The sequence below is a fragment of the Pelmatolapia mariae genome, linkage group LG4 (genome assembly GCF_036321145.2).
Source record: "Pelmatolapia mariae isolate MD_Pm_ZW linkage group LG4, Pm_UMD_F_2, whole genome shotgun sequence".
Classification (NCBI taxonomy): domain Eukaryota; kingdom Metazoa; phylum Chordata; class Actinopteri; order Cichliformes; family Cichlidae; genus Pelmatolapia; species Pelmatolapia mariae.
The window spans coordinates 23,914,606-23,936,227 of NC_086230.1; the positions used below are offsets into that span (position 1 = coordinate 23,914,606).

At 42.5% G+C, this 21,622-nt stretch overlaps 1 protein-coding gene across 3 annotated transcripts in view; it reads right to left on the minus strand.

The window, feature by feature from the left end:
• adgrl1a (adhesion G protein-coupled receptor L1a) overlaps window positions 1-21,622 on the minus strand; it is a 94,679-nt gene that overhangs the window by 18,266 nt on the left and 54,791 nt on the right. For 2 of the 3 annotated variants that reach the window (XM_063472035.1, XM_063472037.1), the window contains exons 5-11: window positions 9,427-9,634; window positions 8,957-9,221; window positions 5,749-6,076; window positions 2,922-3,215; window positions 1,515-1,618; window positions 378-563; window positions 151-189 (exon numbers count right to left, since the gene is read on the minus strand). In XM_063472035.1, coding sequence (XP_063328105.1) covers window positions 151-189; window positions 378-563; window positions 1,515-1,618; window positions 2,922-3,215; window positions 5,749-6,076; window positions 8,957-9,221; window positions 9,427-9,634 — 1,424 coding nt within the window. Of the gene's footprint in view, window positions 1-150; window positions 190-377; window positions 564-1,514; window positions 1,619-2,921; window positions 3,216-5,748; window positions 6,077-8,956; window positions 9,222-9,426; window positions 9,635-17,837; window positions 17,880-21,622 lie in introns of those variants that run through there. The other variant, XM_063472038.1, reaches the window with a different exon arrangement.

Below are 21,622 nucleotides of genomic sequence, written 5' to 3' on the forward strand. Positions count from 1 at the left end.
AAAAGCAGCATCAATCACAATACAGAGCTGAAGAAACTTCATCCACAAGCCTAGTCTGCTCAAGGATTTATCTTCCCTCAGTTATTCTAAGTCACAGAGCAGTCCGACTCCACAGGCATGTAAAGCAGCTAGATAAAAGAGGAAAGCTACCTGGATGTATGCCTTACAGGTCCGCTCTCTCTTCTGAAGCTAGAAGGGAGAAAAACAAAGCCTGAAATTAAGAAAAAAAAAACTAAACAAAAACAGAAACCACTTTTTTGCTTATGAACTGCTAAGTAAATCTGCATGACGCGAAGCATTCTTTTCTTATTCTAACTATATCTTATCATCAAGTGTGTGTTTTTATTCACGCACATACTGTTGACACTCTCTTCTACCTTGTTGTAGTTTCTTCCAGCTGGTTCCTTGTTTCCAGGCCTCAGGGTCTGAAGCTGGGCATCCAGTATATCCAGCAGCTGCTCAATCAGTCGGACAGAAGAGCTAACATCTCCAGCCTGGATCCGACCCCGAGTGTGGTTCACCAGCTCGCTAGCTATGTTGGCAGCATTTTCCCCACTCTTTATCTGCACATTAACACACAAACCCCAAACTGTTCAAATGTTCTCACGCGTACCACAACCACAACAATACACATGCTCTGCACACAAAACCCTCAGCTTGATGTTTGTTCAGTAATCAGATTTCCGTCTTCATTACCAGCTCTTCCTGCATCATTGTAAACAAAGATGGACCTTGTACAACACATCATGAAGTTTTTATTCTCCCTAGCCCTGTTTCACTTGCAAATTACACCCTTAGAAACCGCCTTGCAATTGCAATTGATTTTCGCCAAAAGGAGAAGGTATAATGGATTCTTCAATGATGTTACTTTTCAGAGCGCTGCTACTTACCCTTCCAGGCACATGCACACACTTAAAAAACCTTTAAGAAAGCTGCTCAGCGGCATGCATGGCTAAACAATCAAGAATTTCTCCAACAGAAATGTAGCTGTGTTAACGAGAGTACTCTGAATTCCACTTTGAATAGACTGTGAAATCTGATTACTGTCAAAATTGGGGAATGATCAGATTTCCGCAAAGTATTTAGTAACACAGTTTGGAAATTTAAATAGCAGTCAGCTAAGTTAATCACTGGGCATCATCTAGAGACCATGACGTTTAGCTACTGCACAGGTATAATGGATTATATGAGACTACGATCGAAGCAAGACAAAATGAAATTGAATTGGCTGACTTCTATGCAAAGCTGTGAGACGCTACGGCTGATTTTTTTTTTAAATAAATTACCCTAGCTGTAATTAAGGTATGTTACCTAAAAAAAAAAAGTGAGTTAATTAAGTATTAAGAGCAGATGCCTTGTAATAAAGAGCCACTTGAAATGAGTCTGTATTTTAATCAGGACAGCCCTAGAGATATGTTAATGTGTGTGTGGAGGTGGACAGGGAAGATAGTCGGGGCAGTGGGGCACAGGAAAGGGACAGACCCATGGCCAGGGAGTTTGACTCCAGGTCTCACCTTCTGGGCTACCTGGTTGACCCAGGGGGAGGTGCAGTTACTAAGGTCAGGACCCCGCGGGTTCCACATGACCTGATCCGCCAAGCACTGGAATGAAGCAATGCCTAGAGAAAAGCAGAAGAATGGGAGGGGGGCAGATATATTAAGCATTAGGCGTCTCAAAAGTGTGAGATTTCTTTTCTTTAAACAAGAATAATGGAAGGAAATGAATTTTAAAATTACTCAAAGTGTTTGAAGATGAGAGAGAAGCAGGAATGAAGAGGTAGAGCAGAATTTCAGAGAAAATGGGTCAAAAGTGAAAAAGGTTAAATAATGAAGTACAGGTTAATGAGAAAGTGAGGGAGAAAATGACTGGGTAAGAAAAGGTTTTGATAATGTAAAAAGAATGACTTTAAAGGAATACATCCTCACGTAGCACATAATGTTTACTCTGTTCACACAGTCACACAGCAAAGACATCAGGTAAGATCCCTCACTGTCAAATAAAAACACCTGAAGGAAAGCACCTTCCACCAAACCTCATTTCCAGCTAAGTTTTTCTGTTCAGTTACGGGGGTTCAGAGAAAGGACAGCATGGGGGGATTAAACCAGAGGAGGGTCTGTCTGCTGCTAACACAAATAACCAACGTTAAGTTGCAAAGAGAAGGCAGAGAAGGGAAGAGAGACGAGAAAGAGCGAGAGGGAGAGACGCAGATCGGAACGGCAGAGATGACAGGGACAATGCAGCAAACGTTTCATAGTTGTAGAAAGGATCAGAGCAGATGTGGCGTTGCATTTCATATTCCCTTCTTCCTCTCTCTCCCACTGATTTTTCTCTCCTCGCTGTTACTTTTCTCTATACTCTCCTCCATCGACCACAGATTAGGTTTGAGAGCGCTGCCAAGACGAGGCAATTAAGCCTGCTGCTGATTTAACGCAGAGAGAACATACAGAAACAGCAAAAGACACTGGAAGAAAGATAGAGGAGATTTCTTTTTTTCTGCAACTACAGAGTTTTTTTTTTTTGTTTTAGGTTTTTTGTTTTTTGACGGCTGGATGTTTAAGAGTAAAGTAGCAAGCATGAAGGGAGGTGAAGCCTGTGTTGCCTTGTCTTTCATTTCATTATTCGCCACTTTCAATCAGCTCTGTTTCTCTGGGAGATGAGCCTTTCATTTGTGGAGGACGAGCTTTCATCTGCAAGTCCTCGGGGACCGTGCCTACTGGTGGGACCAACGCAAGGATGGAAGACAACAACAGCGGAAAAAAACAAGTGTGAGTGCCCAAACGTGCTTATCACTTGGGCACATGCGCTGATATATATTGCAAACACCCACATGGTACTTTATGTACGAGTACGCTTGAAGCTCATATGATGAGTAAAAAAAAAGAACAAATGTTTGAAAATAAATGCACGCAGGTTTTTCTCACCTAAAGATCCTTTAGGACATGGACGGTCCACTGTTTCTCCTCGCTGTGTTGTTGGCCACTGGACACCGCGGACGAGCTTCGTCTCGCAAAATTGTGGCTCTGAGCCTTGAGGAGGGCGAGGTGGCCGGCGGGTGACAGGCACAGTAGCAGTGATTGGTCGAAGATCAGGATTCTTGTTGATGGAACCGATTGGGCGCGAGGTGGGGGCCAGCGGGCGGGCAGTAGAGGGGCTCGCACTGGAGGTGAACGGCCTTGCTGGAAGAGTGGTGGTCACTTGAGTGGTGGTCAGAGGGCCTGAGGTAACCCAAGAGTAAATCACAGAGAGACATGGAAAAAGTGAGAGACTTAAAAGGGGTTGTAAGGGAATTATTAGAGAACAGCAAAACCTGACAGCAAAAGCCAAAAGCTAAGATCAAGATAATGAAGGACACTTGCATCTGAATGTAAGATGTCTCTCAGAAGCTGAGTTCAAAAGTTAGTCTGACAATAATTGGGGTGACAAATACTTTTTTGAGTCTCTCAAAGCCGGTTCTCCGCAGAGAGGAGGAGAAGCAGAGGGAGGAGATGGCGAGAAAGCAGCATCACAAGTCAGGGAGAAGTAAATAATTTATCAAATGTATCAGAGAAGTCACCATCACTAACAACCAAACCTAATGCGAAGATAAAAGCAAGCCATCACAACTACAAAATCCTAACTGATCAAACGCAGAGTCAGCACGCAACTCAGACTGCTGCCGCCCGTCTGTCTCTGCCTCATCTCTCTCTGGGCCTAATCCGAGCTTCATACAGGCCTTTATGCAGCTCAGATGTACAGTACATCCAAACCGCCTTCTCATACTGATGGACTGCCAAAATGCAGTGTGGCGTTCCCATTTCATCCTCTGCCTTATTTCTGAATGGCTTTTTCATTACCCATGACACAGTGATGCTTACATGAAGCGCTACAGAAGTCATACCTGAGCAGCTCTTCTTTACTTTAACTATAGCTGGGGAGAGAACAATAATCATTTGATTCCAGTTTTTGGAATTTGTACTTTAAATGCTTTTCTTCATCTTCCTGCTTTTTCTGGAAGAAAAATGTTTTCTGTTGAAAACATTCGTAGTAGTGTTTGTATCAAGAGCATATGGGTTTATTTGGAGTGACAAGCGTAAATACTCAATGTGTCCAACTTAGTCACATGTTTAACATCTTGCCCAACATAATTACCAAATGAATGTTAACTGTCATGCAAGTTTTAGGGGAAAGAAATAACCTTATCATCAGCTTGTCGGTAGAAAACATGTATGTCAGTATGCACAGATTATGCACAATTGTTGTGACTTTGCATCTTCACATCACCAAAGTGGATGTTAAACAAAAGATAAAATCAAGATGTAGTTTTAGTTTTATAGTAGTGGAGTTTTATAAAAGTACTGCAATAACTGCCCAGGAATTATAGCCATTTTCACACCTTTACTGGAGCCACTTTCATTTGCTGCTTGTTTGTGAGTCTTTCTGCATTTCGTTTAGTATTTAATAACTGAAAAGCATGCTCTGTTGAGTAGAGATCATGTAACTGACTTGGTAATTCAAGAACATCCTATTTCTTTGCCTTGAAAACATCTTTGTCTGCTTTCGCTGCGTGCTTCGGGTCATTATCCATTTGCACTGCAGTGTGCCATGTACATCCTGCATCCTGCTAATTCTACCAACAGTCACATCACCAATAAACACTAGTGATCCAGTTCCACAGGCAGCCATACATGCCCACGCTATAACAATGCATCCACCATATTTGAACGATAACGTGATATGCTTCAGATTATGAGCCGTTTCTCTCTTTCTCCATACTTTTCTCTTAGAACCATTATGGAACCATTATGGTTCAAAGTAATCTTGGTTTCATCTGTCCAAAGAATTATTTTCCATAACTGTTCAGCCTCTCTGGCAAAGTCTAATCTGGCCTTCTTTTTCTCGAGTGTAATCAGTGGTTTGCACCTAGTTGTAAGCCCTCTGTATTTCCATTCTATTGTATTTCCATTCATGAAGGCGTTGTTGATTGCAGGCTGTGATAATGATGCACCTACTTCCCCGAGAGTGTTCTTGACTCGGTTAGATGTTGTGGAGCTGTTTTTCTTAACCATGGACATAATTCTATTATCATCGACTTTAGCTGTCTTCTGTGGTCTTTCATGCCTTTTGGTGTTGCTGAGCTGGCCAGTACATTCATTGTTTTTTAAGAACTGTTTTCTTAAAAAGATGTTTTGAAGATTGTTGATTTAGCCCCTCTCAAAGTGCTGTCTCTGATAGGTTTATTTTGTTTTTTCAGTCTACTGATGGCCTCCTTCACTTGCATCGACAAATGAAGGAGGCCATTCACTGGAACTGTCAATATAATTGACCATTACATTGAGAGCTCCAGTGAAAAGCTACCAAATGTAACTTAAACATTTGGAAACAACTCCAGATCTTTTATCTCTTTAATTTGTCATGGGGGTCAGGTGTCATCTGATCACAGAACTGCTTGTTAGTCAAGTGTCTAATTACATTTGAGCCTCTAAAAACAGGGGACAATGTAAAAAAAAAAAAAAGTTAATGTCCACAATAATAAATGTAATACTTTAGCTGAAACCTTTGAATTAAAGATAATAGTCTTGACTGTTTGATTTAAAGTCCACTGTGGTAGTGTACAGAGGCAAATTTACAACTTATGGACCTCGCTGTATACTTGCTGTTACAATCTCATATTTTACCACTTGTGACTCAAAATATCTCATAATCAAAAAGCTAAACACATGATTTGTCTGTGTAAGCTATGGGATGGGATGGGATGAGATCTCTTCTTACCAGTGGTAGGATCCGGTGGTCCAAACTCCAGCGGGTAGCGCAGCACATTATAGTTGTTCCAGACATAAAGCTGGTTGTCTCGAGGATTATAGTCCACAGAGGAAATATACTGATAGGGATTGGGAAAAGCAATGTTGACAGGTTCCTCTCGAGCACGGTTGGTATTGTAGGCATACAACACCAGGTCACCCCCTGCTTCACTGTCATCGTCCTGGTAGACTGATCGCACTGCATAAAGCACTCCGCAAGCCATGAAGGCGTTGGACGCCATCCTCTTGTCAAAGCTGGTCTCCCAGGTGCCTTCAAAGCGCAACGTGTAAGGGTTCACCTGTGGGCAAAGAGGAAGTATTCAAATGGCTAGTTTTAGCAGGCTTGAATCAGCAATGTTTTAGAGGGATTTTTACTTTTTATGGTTGTTAAAAAGGTTCAGGAAATTGCGCCATTTAAGATTAGTTCAATGGTTCGTTTTAAATATCTTAACATCACTCAGTTAGTGGAAGTTTTAAGATCAAGATAGCTGAAGACAGAAAGATAGATGTTGGAAACACAGTCTATATAAAAGATGGATGTAGCCTCTGGGTCTGAGGAGTCAATATTCAAGTACCTTAATCCTACATTCCTTCTAATGCCAGCAGGGGGTGACTCATCTTGTTGCAAAAAAAAGACCAATTGCATAGAAGTTTATGAGAAAATTACCCCGCTTCTTACTTGATGTAACCTAAATGTAAATACCTGCCTAATGACTTTGTGATCCCCTTCTGTATTTTCAGGTCTGATTTAACACAGCATAATGTTTATTTTGTTGTTAAAGTTGAATAGACAGACTTGGATAAAGCAAGTTAGGCTTGAGGGCTTGGACTGAAAATTCACCACTGAATTAGGCATGCAGCTAGGTGTGTTTCTCAGTGGATCTGCCGAAAGCCAAAACACAGAACTTGAGATTGAAAACAAGTGAAGAAACCGATGTGTAACATCACAGTAATGATGACGTCATTGTCAATCTCCGACAGCTTGGCAATGACAGAAAAATCTGAAGTCTGTCCATCACCAGTCACTTAATTTTGACACATCAGATGACTGATGGTGAATCTGAAGACTAAGCCTGTGATAGCCTTAATTAAGGATGCGCCAGTCTGCTATTTAGATCGACTATCAGTCTGATACTGATCCCAGAAGCTGGTTCGGATATTGGTGACAATGAGCTGATCCAGTGACATAGCTAAGATGGAGCAAAAGAAGCTTTTAATAAAGGGTCAGCAGCTTGGAAGTATTTCACACTGATATACTAATAGTTTCTATTTGTATGTTTGGAAAAGTCTTCACTTAACTGCAAACTATGGTCAAATTGAGTTCACATGACTGAAAAGATCTGCTTGCTCATTTACCTTCACTCTCACTATGTCTGGTCAGAGGCATTATACAAACTAGAAGGACACTGGTTCATTGTAACACTCACGGGAAGCTTTTATTATGCTTACACTAACATTACTCCTGTCATCAACTCAATTTATATTATTTCACCTCAGCTGCCTCTTTTCAGCTCTAGTGTGTGAGGAGGAAAAAGGAGCTCAACTGTGAATGACAGCAATACGTAATAGCTTAATTACTCTTATGTTCAAATAAAAGGAAATTTATCGTGGGTTTTTTGGCATTTCTGATTTCACTAATAAATACAAATACAGTAATACAGTAAATTAGTTAGATTTTATTATTTTAGGCAAGCTGTTTTAAGTTGACCTTGATGTTTCCGTACACATAGAAGAATAATTCCCAGTCTCTTCCTTATAGTGAAGAATACAGATTACTAATATAGCACTGGGATTAGCTTGGTACAAGGCATCAGATTAGAAATGGAAGAAGTTGTATCATTGCATCCAAAGCCTGGCTTGATTTTGAAAAAAGCTCTCCATGCCCTCTTAAACTAATATTTTTTTTCCCTTGTATTGGGTGTTGTGTTTGAGTTGGGTTTTTTTTTTAAAAAAAAACCCTCTTAACTTCCTAGGACCTGGCGTCCACATATGTGTACATCACATTTTGGGTTATTTAGACCAAAATACTCAATTTTACTCTACAAGCGCCTGATATGCACTTACGAGGACATTATACTGCTACTGTTCTATTGAAACTTTAAACGAATATCCTCATATGTGGCTTTCATTTTTCTTAGAAACAAAAATTAGGTAAAAAAAAAAAAAAAAATCTGGTAATTCTTTGTTTTTGCATTCATCGGGTCTCAATATGCCCAAATATCAAAGAGAAATTAAAAATGCATGCCATGGAAGAGTTCGGGTCTTAGGAGGTTAAATATGACTCAAAATAATAATAATAATAATAATAATATCTAAACTCAAAATAACAGGTAAAATTATATATGCTCATTAAGATTATGCAAGCTCTCACAGAGACCTCGTCTGGCTTTTTTTCCCCCCCAAAACATTGTAATAAATAGAAAAACTCCCTACAAAATAAAGCATTTATTTCTGTTGAAAGTTATCGCTTTCTTGTTTGCTACTTTGTCACTCCATTACTCTGCACTGTAATAGCTCATGCAGGGTTTGATATTTCAGATTGATAGTTTAACATATACGCTTTGAAAAACAATTTCCTGGTAAGGTCAAAGATAGTGATAATAAATGAGACACGACTATCTGAGCAACACATTAATTTTATACCCTGTTTATATAGGAACTTTCTGCCTGATTGCAGTTTTTTTGGCTGAGAAACAAAGAAGCAACTGGCATTAAAATACGAATGCTTCATGTTTACGGTCATGGATCACATTTTGAGGCTGCAGAGTGAGCAGGGCAAAGTAATGTGACTTTGTATTACAGAGGATGAAGAGTATTATATGTTTAAAGTGCAGAAAACAATTCTAAATCATTCCCACAGTTTTTTGATTGTAAGTTATTAAATCCAACACTGTGGGGCAACTACAAAATAAATGAAATATTTACCATGCTGGAGGGGATTATTCTTTCTCACAATTGGATTTGAAATTCAGCCTAACCTTTTGCAGATGATGTTTTTGTGATTCATTTTTTGGGGCCAACAACATCTCTTTAATCTTATTTGTCAGTGCACTTGTGTAATCTCAATTCAAGTGTGACATATGACCTTTTGCCTGACTAGTCAGATGAGATTTTAACATAATCCACTCCTGCATTTATAATCCACACCTCATCCCCTTCTGTGCAAACTGCTCTCCCACCTGGCTGACCACCAGTCGTCCGTTGTTGGATTCAGTGGCGTAAATAACCCACAGGCCATTCTCATCCACAGCCAGGTCAATGTCTGACTTCCCTCCCCACCGGTAAGGTGAAGTGTCATGATAGTTGGCGTTTGTGACAATTGCCTCTCCACTCTTGATGCGCGTACGTAGGTCATACTTGACTATGTTTCGTGTGCGTTCTTTGTTGTAAAACACTGCCCCGTCGTACACAACAAACCCCGTGCCGTCAACTCTGTTGGGTAACCTGTTGAGACAGAATCCAGATGAAGAAATCACTTCTCCAATTCTCCATTCTGCATGGCGAAGCCCCCAAGATGGCTAATGGCAGGCACACAGACACCACAATAAGAGCATTCTGCTATCGCCATCCATATCCACATCAAAAGCCAATAAATCGATACCGCAGCAGATGCCATTTGATCATCCAAGACAGTGGGAGGCGCACTCACTTGTAGGTGGTGGTGGCTCGGCTCTGTTTGAAGTCTTCCCAGGAGGCATACTCATACAGCATGTCGGTGCGATAGGGGGTCCAGGGCATGACGTACAGACGGTCCCCTGACTGTAGCGGGTCCTTACACCATGCCCCCGCCTGATGCTCTGCCTCCTGCTGAGAGCTGGGCACCTGCACCCGCAGCAGTGTCCCCGGACACACAAATACTGGAGCAGTAGAGAAGCATTGGTGCAGAGAGGAGGAGAAGAGGGAATAAAAGGAAGAGACAGAAAATGAAAACAGAGCATTGAAAGAAATAAAAGATATCAAGGCAGTGGGAGGGGTGGGAGAGAGGAAATGGGAAAAGGCCAAAGACCATTGAAAATAGAACAGGAGAAAAAGACATGGAGGGGTCGAGAGAAAGATATGAGTAGATAAAAATAAGTTGAGAATTAAAAAGGAGACAAAGAGTAGGGGGAGAATGGAGAGATGGGAAAAGGGGAGTAAGGTGAGGTACATTATCAGATTTAAAATGAAGGAACACATAAAAGCTCGTTTGTAGAACTTCAGCATTGTGGTTGGAAACCATTTGGATATGATAAATGGGAATTTTCTGGCTGCCGCCGCAGTTTAAATGTAGTCTCTAATCTAATTTATCTTGGCCTACTTTTTATTTGATTGTGCATTTTCTATTTCAAAGGCCTCTGTTTCTTTGCTCTGCCACTGGGTGGTAAAACAGTAATTGTGGAGCTTGTTTTATTAGGACTCAAATTTGGCTCTCAGTCAAGAGTAATGCCTCAAAGAACAAAAAAAAGTATCCTGGGGTAAAGATGTGAGGTTGGCTAGGCCTCCCCTTCCTCTGCAACTGCAACTCAACATCACCCACTCACAAATATTCCACACAAACAAATACAGACACAAAGTCTATTCCACACAGGCAAGTACACGCAAACAAAAACAAGTGGAGCCCCTGCACACCATCCATACACAAACAAGTGCACACAAACACACACACACACACTGAGGAAGTCTACTTCAGGCAGGTGGAGGTCACCCACAGGGGACTGCTATAAATTAGCTGGTTGATGCTGTGTTATCCTGCTGGATGGCGAGAGCACCCTGGGACCAATGGGAGTGTCAGGTTATCTATGAGGAAAGCTGCTGGCATCCTCGGCACAGTGACATCACAGCAATAGAAAACAAAAACGCATGAGGGCAAGAGAGTGAGAATGTTGGTGGAACTACAGAATAAAACATCTGACGAGCCTGCCACATTTCCCCACCGGTTTATTTATGAAGTCTCTTTGGCTTGGGGTTACAACAGAACCGGACACTGGTTGGTCACCTCAAGACTTAACACATCTTAGGCCTAACTGGACTCGGAACAGATGACATAAAGAGCGCATGGATACCAGACAGACACTGGAATTCACACGAGGATGGTGCACAACATGCACGCACACACCCACAAGCCATACAGGCACTGTCACACAGTGACTGTTAGAGTGATGGATCAGACGAGGCTCAAACTGTCTTGAATATTGCATGGAGTTGGTGCAGGAGGGGAATCACAACAGTAAGATGGAGGAGTTACTTCAGGCTTCTGGAAATCCAGCCGTCTCTTTCTGCTTTCTGTCATACTGCTGTTGATAGTGGATGGTGCTCTGTGGTGCTGGACCACTTAGGAATTAGCCTGTTCTGTCTGAGAGGTCCAACAGGGATTGAGACTGGCAGCCAAACACGAATCTAATCAAACTCAGGCATAAACAAACACTGAATACAGACTCTTCACAAGAGGGAAGCTTGTCATGCTCCACTGTCAAACCAAAATATTTGCTAGAAAGTACTGATGCCTGAGGTGTTTGCTTTGCAAATATGAATGTGGGTGACTGAAATATGCAAAATATTTTTCAGAGCAATGGTTAATCTGGCACTGTGCTCCAAAATATTTTCAAACAAAGGCTGCGAAGGGTAAAATATCATCGGAGTAGATAAAAATGAGTGTGGAGGGAAAAACAGCTATGCACAAGTAGGACATCCCCTTAAAAGTGCAATGGTACTGTAAATAGAGAAATAAACTCTATTAAGGAAGGCTCTGCATGTAGGTGACCCATAAACAAAGCCAGGAACAACTCTGCCTCAAGGTAAAATAAAGGACAAAGAAAAACAAACATGTAAGCCTAGTCTCTACTGTTACAGAAAGGATGACCTAATAGAGAAGTAAGTATTAAAAGACATGCAAGCATCCATCCCTGTTGCCATATTACAGTGAAATTGAAGGCGCAGTCGAGCAGAGGACAGTGTAAATGTGTAATGACTCATAGTCCCTTATCCAATAAAACATATCAATTTACATCAACAAGAATATATATATATATATATATATATATATATATATATATATATATATATATATATATATATATATATATATATATATATATATATGTACACACACACACACATATATATATATATATATATATATATATATATATATATATATATATATATATATATATATATATATATATATATATATATATGTGTGTGTGTGTACATATATATATATATATATATATATATATATATATATATATATATACACACACACATATATATATATATATGTGTGTGACAGAATGAGGCCAAATTATAATTTTTGGATTCCACAGGGTAACAGCTTTACAGTCACACAGAACCAGCACATGTGTTGGACTGTCACTTGACTGAGTGACACAAGTTAATGGGGGTGGATGGAATTTCAATAACGTCACAAAATAACACTGATTCTGCTTGGATGACTGTTTAAGAGGATGGATGGATGGATGGATGGGTGGGTGGATGGATGGGTGGGTGGGTGGGTGGATGGATGGATGGACAGAGCAAGAGCTAAGACTAAATATATCTTAGTTACTGGATTTATGCTGTTGAGTCAGTGTATATTGGTACACAAGCCACCTTTGCTGCAATCATCAAATTGCACTGGCTTTAACCAGCGAATTAACATCATAAATGTTAAATGTCAACCAACTGTTTTTGTTTCACATTACATATTAGCATTTTTGGTATACAACCTGTGAACACCAGCTTTGACCTCTCTTGTATTTGAATTTAATCCGTTGTTATACAAGCATTCATATTAAAATCCCCGATAGACAGTAATGAAAGGTTTGAGATTGGAGCTTTGGTTGAAGATGACTTATGTGGAGATGAGTCATGGCTGGCTTTATTACTTGCAGGTAACAGACAGAGAAGAACAAGAATCATTTATGTCTCCAATATAGCTACTGTCTGCAATACAATTTACTCTCAATAAATTGTGCCCACCAAAGTGTTCTCCCAAAAATACTATGTGATTCTGCTCATTATTGCACCTAACCTTCCAGCCATGGGGTAAATTGGCAGTAGTCTGTTCTCTTTTGGACTCATCACCCCAATAACACTGCAGCTCAGCAGAGAGTGTCTCTCTCTGACTGTCATTCTTTGCTTTCCTCCTCCACGTTCCACTCTTTTGCTGCTTTGTTGTACAATCAGTGTGCGTCAGTTTATTCTAATGAACTGACTGTTGGGTGGGCTCAGTGTCAAAGGGGCTCATCAAGGGCCTTTAGGCTGTATACACAGGCCATGAGGTACACATATACACGCACCCATTCACACACTCACAGGGCAAACAAAAACAGTGGCCACGCTTCACACCCTGCAAACCCTGCCTAGGGGGCTTCATTAACTCTGGCCTGCGCTCCTCAGCCTTTCCGACTGCTCTCCTGTTTACCAGCTTTTTCTGCCTCTTTTGCTCTGCCTCCCTCTCTCTCTCGCTCCTTTTAACTGTGAAGGGGAATTGTAGCAGCAGGGAGCCAGAGCAGCAAAAAACTAGCTGTAGAGTATAGTACAATAGGCTATTATGTCCACAGTTTGAATGAGGTATTAGGCATTAGGCAATAAGCATTAGGCATAAGTCTTGAGATTAGGTATTATCCTAGTCTGGCTAGATCAGGTTAGCTGTAGTAGAGCCATCTGGGATTATGTGAGATAAATAGATTAATTCTTGTTTGGGTGAGGATGGAAATCTTGGAGTCATGATCATCCCAATGAAGTCACTAGGCAGCGAAGACACAACCACTTCTTTACCCTATAAACTAGCCAGATGGCTAATGAAACTTACCTTATCAGGATTAAAACCCAGGCTGTAGCTATCATACTCTAGCATGCCAATTACCACCGCACATACTAGGAAATGCTGCTGTAATAATTGACTATTTATCTCCATAATCCCTTTCCCGTGGAGGCACAGGTCAGCTGTTACATGTCAATATGAGGCTGGAGTGTAAAGTGATGAAAGCTCCGGAACTTTCCTGAAAATGACAGTGAATTTCTCCCATTAGTGTCTCTCACCCATTTGTGATCGACTGGTAACACAATTAAAAGTGAACGCTGACAGCTTTAGGCTAAATTTAGACTTTTCATTTTCGTTGTCTTAAGCAATGCATGCTGTTTCAACGCTCGATGTGACAGCGTCATGGTGATGGTTAATGTCTGACTTTGATGATCTAAACACCCCCTGCCAATAGTTGGCAGCTGTTTCTTAAGTGGTGTCCTTGTGGGTGTTTTTTTCCCCCACTATATATATTTATATTTATTTTACCTAGAGGGATCTGAGGGCTGTGCTGGCTCTGCTAGCCCAAGCCTTTGCCCAGTCCAGTCCACAGTCATGGCGTGCTCACAGGACTGACTGCTGAGAGCGTGCTGCTCTAATTGAATCCCCCACCTGTTACTGGCAGGTGCAGTAAATAGGCAGCAGGGGGCAGGATGGAGCATGGCATGGTAACCCGCATCCATGCTGGACAAGTTAATGGGCTTTAAGAGTTAGTGTGTGCGCATGAGTGTGCAGTGCAGTGAGTCTCCTGATGGTATGTTGGTGCATTCATTAGCCCATAAGTGTTTGTAGATGTGTCTCAGTGTGTATGTGGATGTCCGTGTGCTTGTGTGGGTGGGCATGCATGTTGAGAGAGAAAGAAAGAAGCACAAAGAGAGAAGAAGTGTGAAGAAGGATGCGAGCGTGTTCTGTGTGTGCAAACAAGAAGAGAGTGGAGTAAGAGAGAGTAAATAGGTTATTTCCTGTGAAATGAGAATTAGGAGTGAGTTAATTTGCTGTGGAGTGACAAATAGTGACAGAGAGAAGAGAAAAATAAGGAAAGAGAAGGGAGGGGCTCGCCTTGTGTTTCCGCTTCCTTTTAGACTATAAGGGGCGTAAGGTTTGGGGAGTAAAAAGACAGTACAGCAACAACAACCATACACAGACATGAAGCTTGAGGACACACACGCTCTCAGAAAAATGCATGCAGGTACACACTATCCAGACAGTTGAAGAGGCAGGTATCAAACTGAACCTTTATCAACCCAAACATTCACCCCAGAGAATACCCTTCACTGAGACCAAAAGAGGGCTACAACAAGAGATAGCACCCACTGAAAGCAAAGTCTTTTCTATGGCGTGAAGCTGACACTGAGTGACAGGAAAGTTGATCAGGACGAGGTTGCAAAGGATACAGACAGCAGATACTGTAGAAAACAGAGGGGCATACCCAGAACAAGCTGACTGAGGCTTGAGAGGTAAGGAAACAACAAGCCTGCACAGCTGAAACATTAACCGAGCCTGCTACCTACCCTCACCCTCCCTCTGCTCTGAATCAGGTCTCCTAGACATACTGTCTCTCCCTAACAGCCCTGAAACCAGCCGCTGTGTTTTGTATTCATGACCAGCTGCTTCACTCACTCACGTCTCTGTTCTTTGGCTCTAACAATGCAATGGCTTCTACATGTACAGTCAATCCTCGCAATCTTCTCCCTGTGCCACTGAAAAGAGTGTCTGCGCTGCCACGGTCACATGACCATGCTTGTGTGTGGTGGGTCATTCCTAATGAGGGGATGCTGCCTGACTCATCGTCTCTATAGCAACCACTTTTCCTCCCTTTTGCCATTCACAGCCATTCTTTGTATTTTTCCTGTCACACAATGCAGTGGTTTCTCACTCATTCCCTCTCACTTTTCTAAGTCACATGTAGAGTTGTTTGTGTAAGTAATGGTTCTGTCCTCATATGGTCTCCAACTCCACCCTCCACGGTGATACTGGGATACTGCTCAGCAGTCTAACACTGCTTCCTTTAACTGCTTCTTTTCCTTTATCAGCAAACAAACTGGGGGTAAGAAAAAGACACTTGTTTGGTCCTGTCATAAAGGAAATACTACAATGACGTGGGTTGTTGGGCTGCTCGAGTGTCAGCGAAAAGGGTGAGAAAAGAGACAGAGGGAATGATAGGAGGGGAGAGGCGGCTAATGCCGACAGTCATAAAATTGCCTCATAATAGGTAGGTTGACAGTGTGGTGGACATTCATTGAACAGTGGCATCAACACCAAGAGATACAAGTCATCAACCCAAGAACCCAATCTGTCAATCAGCGGATGAATCAGTAAAGATTATTTGTGACAGACATGGGCAAAACACAACTTTGGAATATTACTTCAGCCACGCACAGAGAAAGGAAGTATATTTAGCAGCAGTGGAGAAATGGATAAAGTGGACATGGGTAGGAGGGCAGACAGGGGAAAGGGTTATGTATTTAAGTGTTAGTGGGAAGGAGAGCAGTAAATAAATATAACCAGTTGGTTGAGGTGGAAGCAGGAGGAGGAGGGTTTTGACACTTTCTATTCCACTGCAAGCAGCAGACTGAGCTAAAATGGCTGCTTGCGGTGAGAGAAAAATGTGACAATGATCTATGCTAATGAAAACCACAGACACAACAGACAAAGGAGTCCATAAACCAGGTAATGGTAACCTCTACAGGAGTTAATTCCTCCAACATATGGATCCAGATACGGTGCCAGGCAGGGAAACGGCTGAGACAGATGTAAGTAGGGGTTTCAGAGAGTGCTGAGAAGGGTGGGGACCTGAGAGCGGGGGGAGGGTACAGCCTCATGGAAAAGCTGAAAGTGATGGCCACTGCTCTCTACCTGATGTGTGCCGTGCCAGGTCTATCTTTGCTTTTTAGTAGCTTCTGATTGTGGTTCCTGGCCATGCTGATTGGGGCTTTTTAAGAGAGCTTGCGGCAAGGCCCGGCTGCATCAGAGAAGCCATTACGAGAAGCCGAAGCCCTCCCTACGGGGGATACACCTCCCTCCACCATCTCCTCCCCTCTCCTTGAACACATAAGGAAGTGGATGGAAGGGATGGACTGATGTGGACATGTACTGGTGGAGAAGGGGAGGAGGGGAGGGCAAGACAAGTTTATTGTGCATGTGCAATAAAGAAAACAGAGAGGTGGCGGGGATAAAGTCTGCAAAGAGGTAGAGAGGGAAGAGAGAAGAGGAGGAAGAGCAGTGTAAGACAAGATAAAAGAGCCTGCAGCTGCCTGTGATGGTCAGATGTGATCTGAGAGATAAACCAAGCAGTGGGAAGAGAACAAGAGAAAGGAAGGGTGAGAAACACAACGGAGAAATAAATGTGTTATAAGTAAGGGGTAGTGAGAGAAGAGGAGTTAATGGAAACGTGATTAAATAAAAATGAGCAGAGAAAAATGGGAGAAGGACACTGAAGTACCTGGAAATGGGACACTGAGGCAATGATCTGACAGCAACTTTGCCAAGTTACTTTGTTATCTTAACAGAATGATTTGTTTTGTTTGTTTGTTTTTTTGCTTTAAGATTTCAACAACAGCAAACTTTGAATCTGTCCTGAGAAACTAAAAAAAGAAGGCAAGAGATAAAGCATGGAGAAAAAGAGCAGCTGAATAATGTGAAGAGAAAGAAGAGAACGTGTTTTTTTTCTCTCAGATCTGTAGGGACAGATACACTGAAATATCGAAATGAGTGAACAGCTACTTGCGAAATGCGAATATATGAGATTTGAATAATGAGACAGTTCTATTGTCAGGCGTGTGAGGCAACAGAGTGAATATGAAATATGGTTTCTAAAAAGGATGGGAAAAGAGGAAAATATGCCATCCATGAAATGACACAGATACATGTTGTCTGTACATTTAGGCTGAGATGTGCTTCTTCATACAGGAAAGGAATGATGTTAAATTCTCGTTTATCTCTCTTAGATACGGGACTGACCTTGTTTGTGTGTGTTTGTCTGTGCATGTGTTTGTGTGTGCATGAGTGCAGGTCAGGCTGGTGTCATCAGAACCAAGGAGGAAATCTAGAAGGACTTTAGAGTTTTGGTTACAAGTCAAAGAGAGATAGAAAGAGAGGAGCAAAGGAGACGATTAGAGATCGAGAAAGAAAAGGGAGGGATATCAACATCAAACATGACCACTACACAAGGTGCTGGGTTAGGAGGGAATATGGGGGAGGAAGGGAGACAAGGGAGGAGGAGGAGGAGGGAGAAAGGGGCGAGCTGTGGTTGTTATGTTCATTGTGGTCTTTACCTTTTTGATCCACTTCTATTCAAGCATCGGAAAAAAGGAGAAAGAAGGAGACAGAAGGAGATAGAAAGATACAAGAGAAAGACAGTAAGAAGGAGAGAGAGAGAGAGAGAGAGGGGGAAAGTAAAGGGAATGAAAGAAAAAACAGGTGCAGGAAAAAAGAGAAAATTGAGATTAAATAAAGCGCTGTCCTTTCTCTCTCTCTCTTTTGTTTTGTTTTTTTTTGTTTGTTTTTTTTAAAGCAAGTTATCTGTCTGTGTTATGGTTGGCTACTCAGAGAAAGGATGGCTCAAATGGAAAATGAGAAGGGGAAAATGGCCTGACCTGGGTTTAAATCCATTTCCATTTCATTTCAGATTTATCAATAATCCCCCAACAACACAATCCACCCCCACCCACAAACTCTCGACCCCACCTCCACCCATCTTATTGCTACACCCCTCCCTCTCTGCAGCCCCGCTTTCCCTCGTGCCCGAAGTGCAGCTTCAGAAACCTGGCGGAGAGAGAAAGTGAGACGGGCGTCTTTGTGCAACAGTCGTCTTCTGCTGTGGAAATAAGCAAGGAGCAGAGAAGGCAGAGAAATAGATAGAGAAATGGGAGATGGTGAGGTGGTGATGAATATGCCTCTATCTGTGACCGGTTATCTTCGGAGAGATCGTTGAATCTCTGTCTCTTTTCCACTCTCTCCAAGCGCAGTTTGTGTTGACATTAGAGCGGTCCCTTGATCTACAGAAAGCGGTGCTTTTGGCTTTGCTCAATTTACAGAGTCAGGATGCCTGCTATAGAAGCCAGCAAAAACACTCAACCCATCGACCATCCAATCAATGGGGAGCTGCTGGCTTGCCTGGCCGAGACTGGCTCATCAAAGAAAAAAAGAACAAACAACAGGGGAAAGGGAGGGCTTGACAGAGTGTAACGCCTGAGAAACACAGAGAGGAACCGAGAGGCACAGTCGGGGGGGAGGGGAGGGAAAATAAAAAGAGGGTAGACACAAAAGAGAGATGAGAGAAATAACTACAGCGGGCTCATCACACACAAATCAATAGATTGGTGTGTTGAGTCACGCTGAGGCCTTAGCTGACACGGGCAGGTAAGGCGTGGTTCCCTCAATATCCATGACGCTGGTAGGAGCCTGCTTGTGTTGGGGTGTTGAGGGAGGTTCACGAGCAGCTGGAGACTACTGGAGAAGCAAGCAAAAATTTCAGCTCCGCCTTTCACATTACAGCACGGGCACTCAGCTTCTCTCCATGTTTGCTGAGGCACCAGTGCCGTGAGAGTTGTTCTTCTAATGTCTTGAGAAAGACGCGTGTCAAAAGGCACATGGCTGGTGGATCCCCACTGTGAGCGTGATTGTCATGTATGTGTCGTGGAAAGTTCCCGGGGAGCGCTGTGAAATTGTCACGACACCTCACCGGGTTGTCCGTAAAGATAGAAAAAAAAAGCGATAGCAAGAGAGAGGGTAAAAGAGAGAGAAAGAGAGTTTTACAAAGATAAACAGAATACAAAAAAAAAAAGAAAAAAAAAAGAGTGATAGCAGCGGTTGCCTTAGCTGTGTGGGGGATGCACCTTGGCAGAGGCGGCATCAGCATCAGCATCAGCAGCCACATGATCATTTATCATCGTATGCCAAGATCAAACTGGACAAACAACCTCCATGAAGACCTGGGGAGTGGAAGCCACTTTCAGCCTAGAGGGGTAAACAAGGCAAAGAAACTAGTGCAAGTCCTGTGATGCTGGGGCAGGGACCAAAAAAAAAGAAGAAAAAAAAAGGCACGTTACATGCCTGCCACCAACTGTGAGTGCAATCATTAGCTCCAAGGTTAGGGGAGGCTGACACTGGCCACAGAGCATCCAGAGCTTTCATCCTCTCTGTGAAACAGCTGCAGGGGGTAGATGAGGACACCAGAATTCAACAGAGCTCAAATATACAGAGTTTTTCCACGTTCCAGGTTTCTACTGACTGCAGAACCTCATCTCTTCATGCAAGTGTGAGACTGCAGTCCTTAAAAAGTTTTCGTGCTAAATACAATATTATAAATGCACCACTGTGTATGTTTTTCAGAACAGGAGGGAAATGATGCAGTGACATGTAGAGAGAAAGAGAGAGAGAGAGAGAGTGTGAGAGAGGGGAATGAAACTTCTTCAATGCTGCAAAAAAAAGACTAAAAACAAAGAAGATGGAAGACTTCTGTTGACACCGTTCTTCCATTCTTGGTTGTCCTGAAAAATAGACACAAAGAAACGACACACACAAGATCTTTACAGATTTCTAAGGACACACACACACACACGCACGCGCGCGCACACACACACACACACACACACACGCAGATAAACACAGAGAAAAGAGAAGGAAACTCATCAAACTGTCCTCACAGTGAGTTGGAGGTTAGTTTAAGGCCACCTTGGTTGTTTGTCTGATTCATTCAACATTTCTCTTTCAGGGATCTTCTGAGAAATAAGCCACTGTCCTCTCCCCTTAATCACTCTGCTCAGCGCTCTCTACAACCCTATCAATTACTCCCACACTAATGAGTACAGCTAAAACACACGCTCTCAAATACGCACACATATTGCTGAAGCACTGCAGGAACACTTGGCCTCCTCCTAGCGTGTCCTCTCCTGCTTCTTCTTCCTCGGCCCCTTCCTGTTCTCAAACTTCGCATTTTTCACGGTAAAGAGCCATCTCTTTCCATGGCCCAAGCAAAGCTTCCTGCTTCTCATTCACCAGACATGTATGAGCCGCTCATCTAATGGTGTCCCTATACATATTAATAGAATTTCATTTTCAGCTACATCAAAGTGTTTCCTCTCCTCCCCTGAAAACTTGTCATATTACAATGCCATTATTCCTGCGACTGACAAACTCCTTCCGACAAGTCAACTATCATTTCCAGTGGCTTTGTGTCCAAAAAGTGATGTCTTGTAATGAATAGGCAGTGCTGAATACATTTGTGGGGAAGAATCAATTTTATAAAGTGAAACAGCGGCAGAGTACCAAAATATGAATGGAAAAACTGGAGGATATAAAATTAAGCTAAGAAACTCTCAGCTGTAAAGCCTGTACAGCCACCTGCACTGTGCATATTAACCAGATATATAAAAGCTGAAGAAACAAAGGGCCACAAGAGAAGGTCTGCTAGCTCTGGCATGGCTAGCATGGATAATCCCAATAGGGAGCATTAGGAATCAATAATGATGTAGCACAGTGTTCTGGAGAAAGAGGGGGAACAGGTAAGGGCTCCCTCGTGGGATAGATTTATTTTAACTCTGCGTACATCTATGTTAAAACCGCAGTGTAGGGGTTTCACTGCAGTAAACACATCCTGCAGTTGTATCCATGGATCTGTGATGTCTTAATGGGATCTAGCAGGCTACGGCAGGCTGTGACAGTGTGAAATGAGAGTTCATTTGAGCCATTTTGTCGTCTTGTGTTCCGGATGGCAAAAACAATGCTACGTGGCAACGGCTGGGCGGCCTTGCAGGGCTTTTTGGCTCGATGAGATATGACTTGACTAGTTGGCGGTTGTTGTATTTTGCCAAGGCAATCCCACGCACAGCAACAAACACACACACACATACTTGTGCAAGACCCTTGTCTGAGCTCTGCCAGCTGAGGTGTGTGTGTATGTCAGCTCAGCACTGGCTGTCACCGTGCCGTTTCAGGTGACTGGAAACACAGCTCTCACACAGAGGACCCTGTCAAAAGCAAACATCGCTCGTAGCCATCAACATGGCTGCACACCATCTCAGCTGCCATGCCACACAGCCCTTACATATCATCTCTC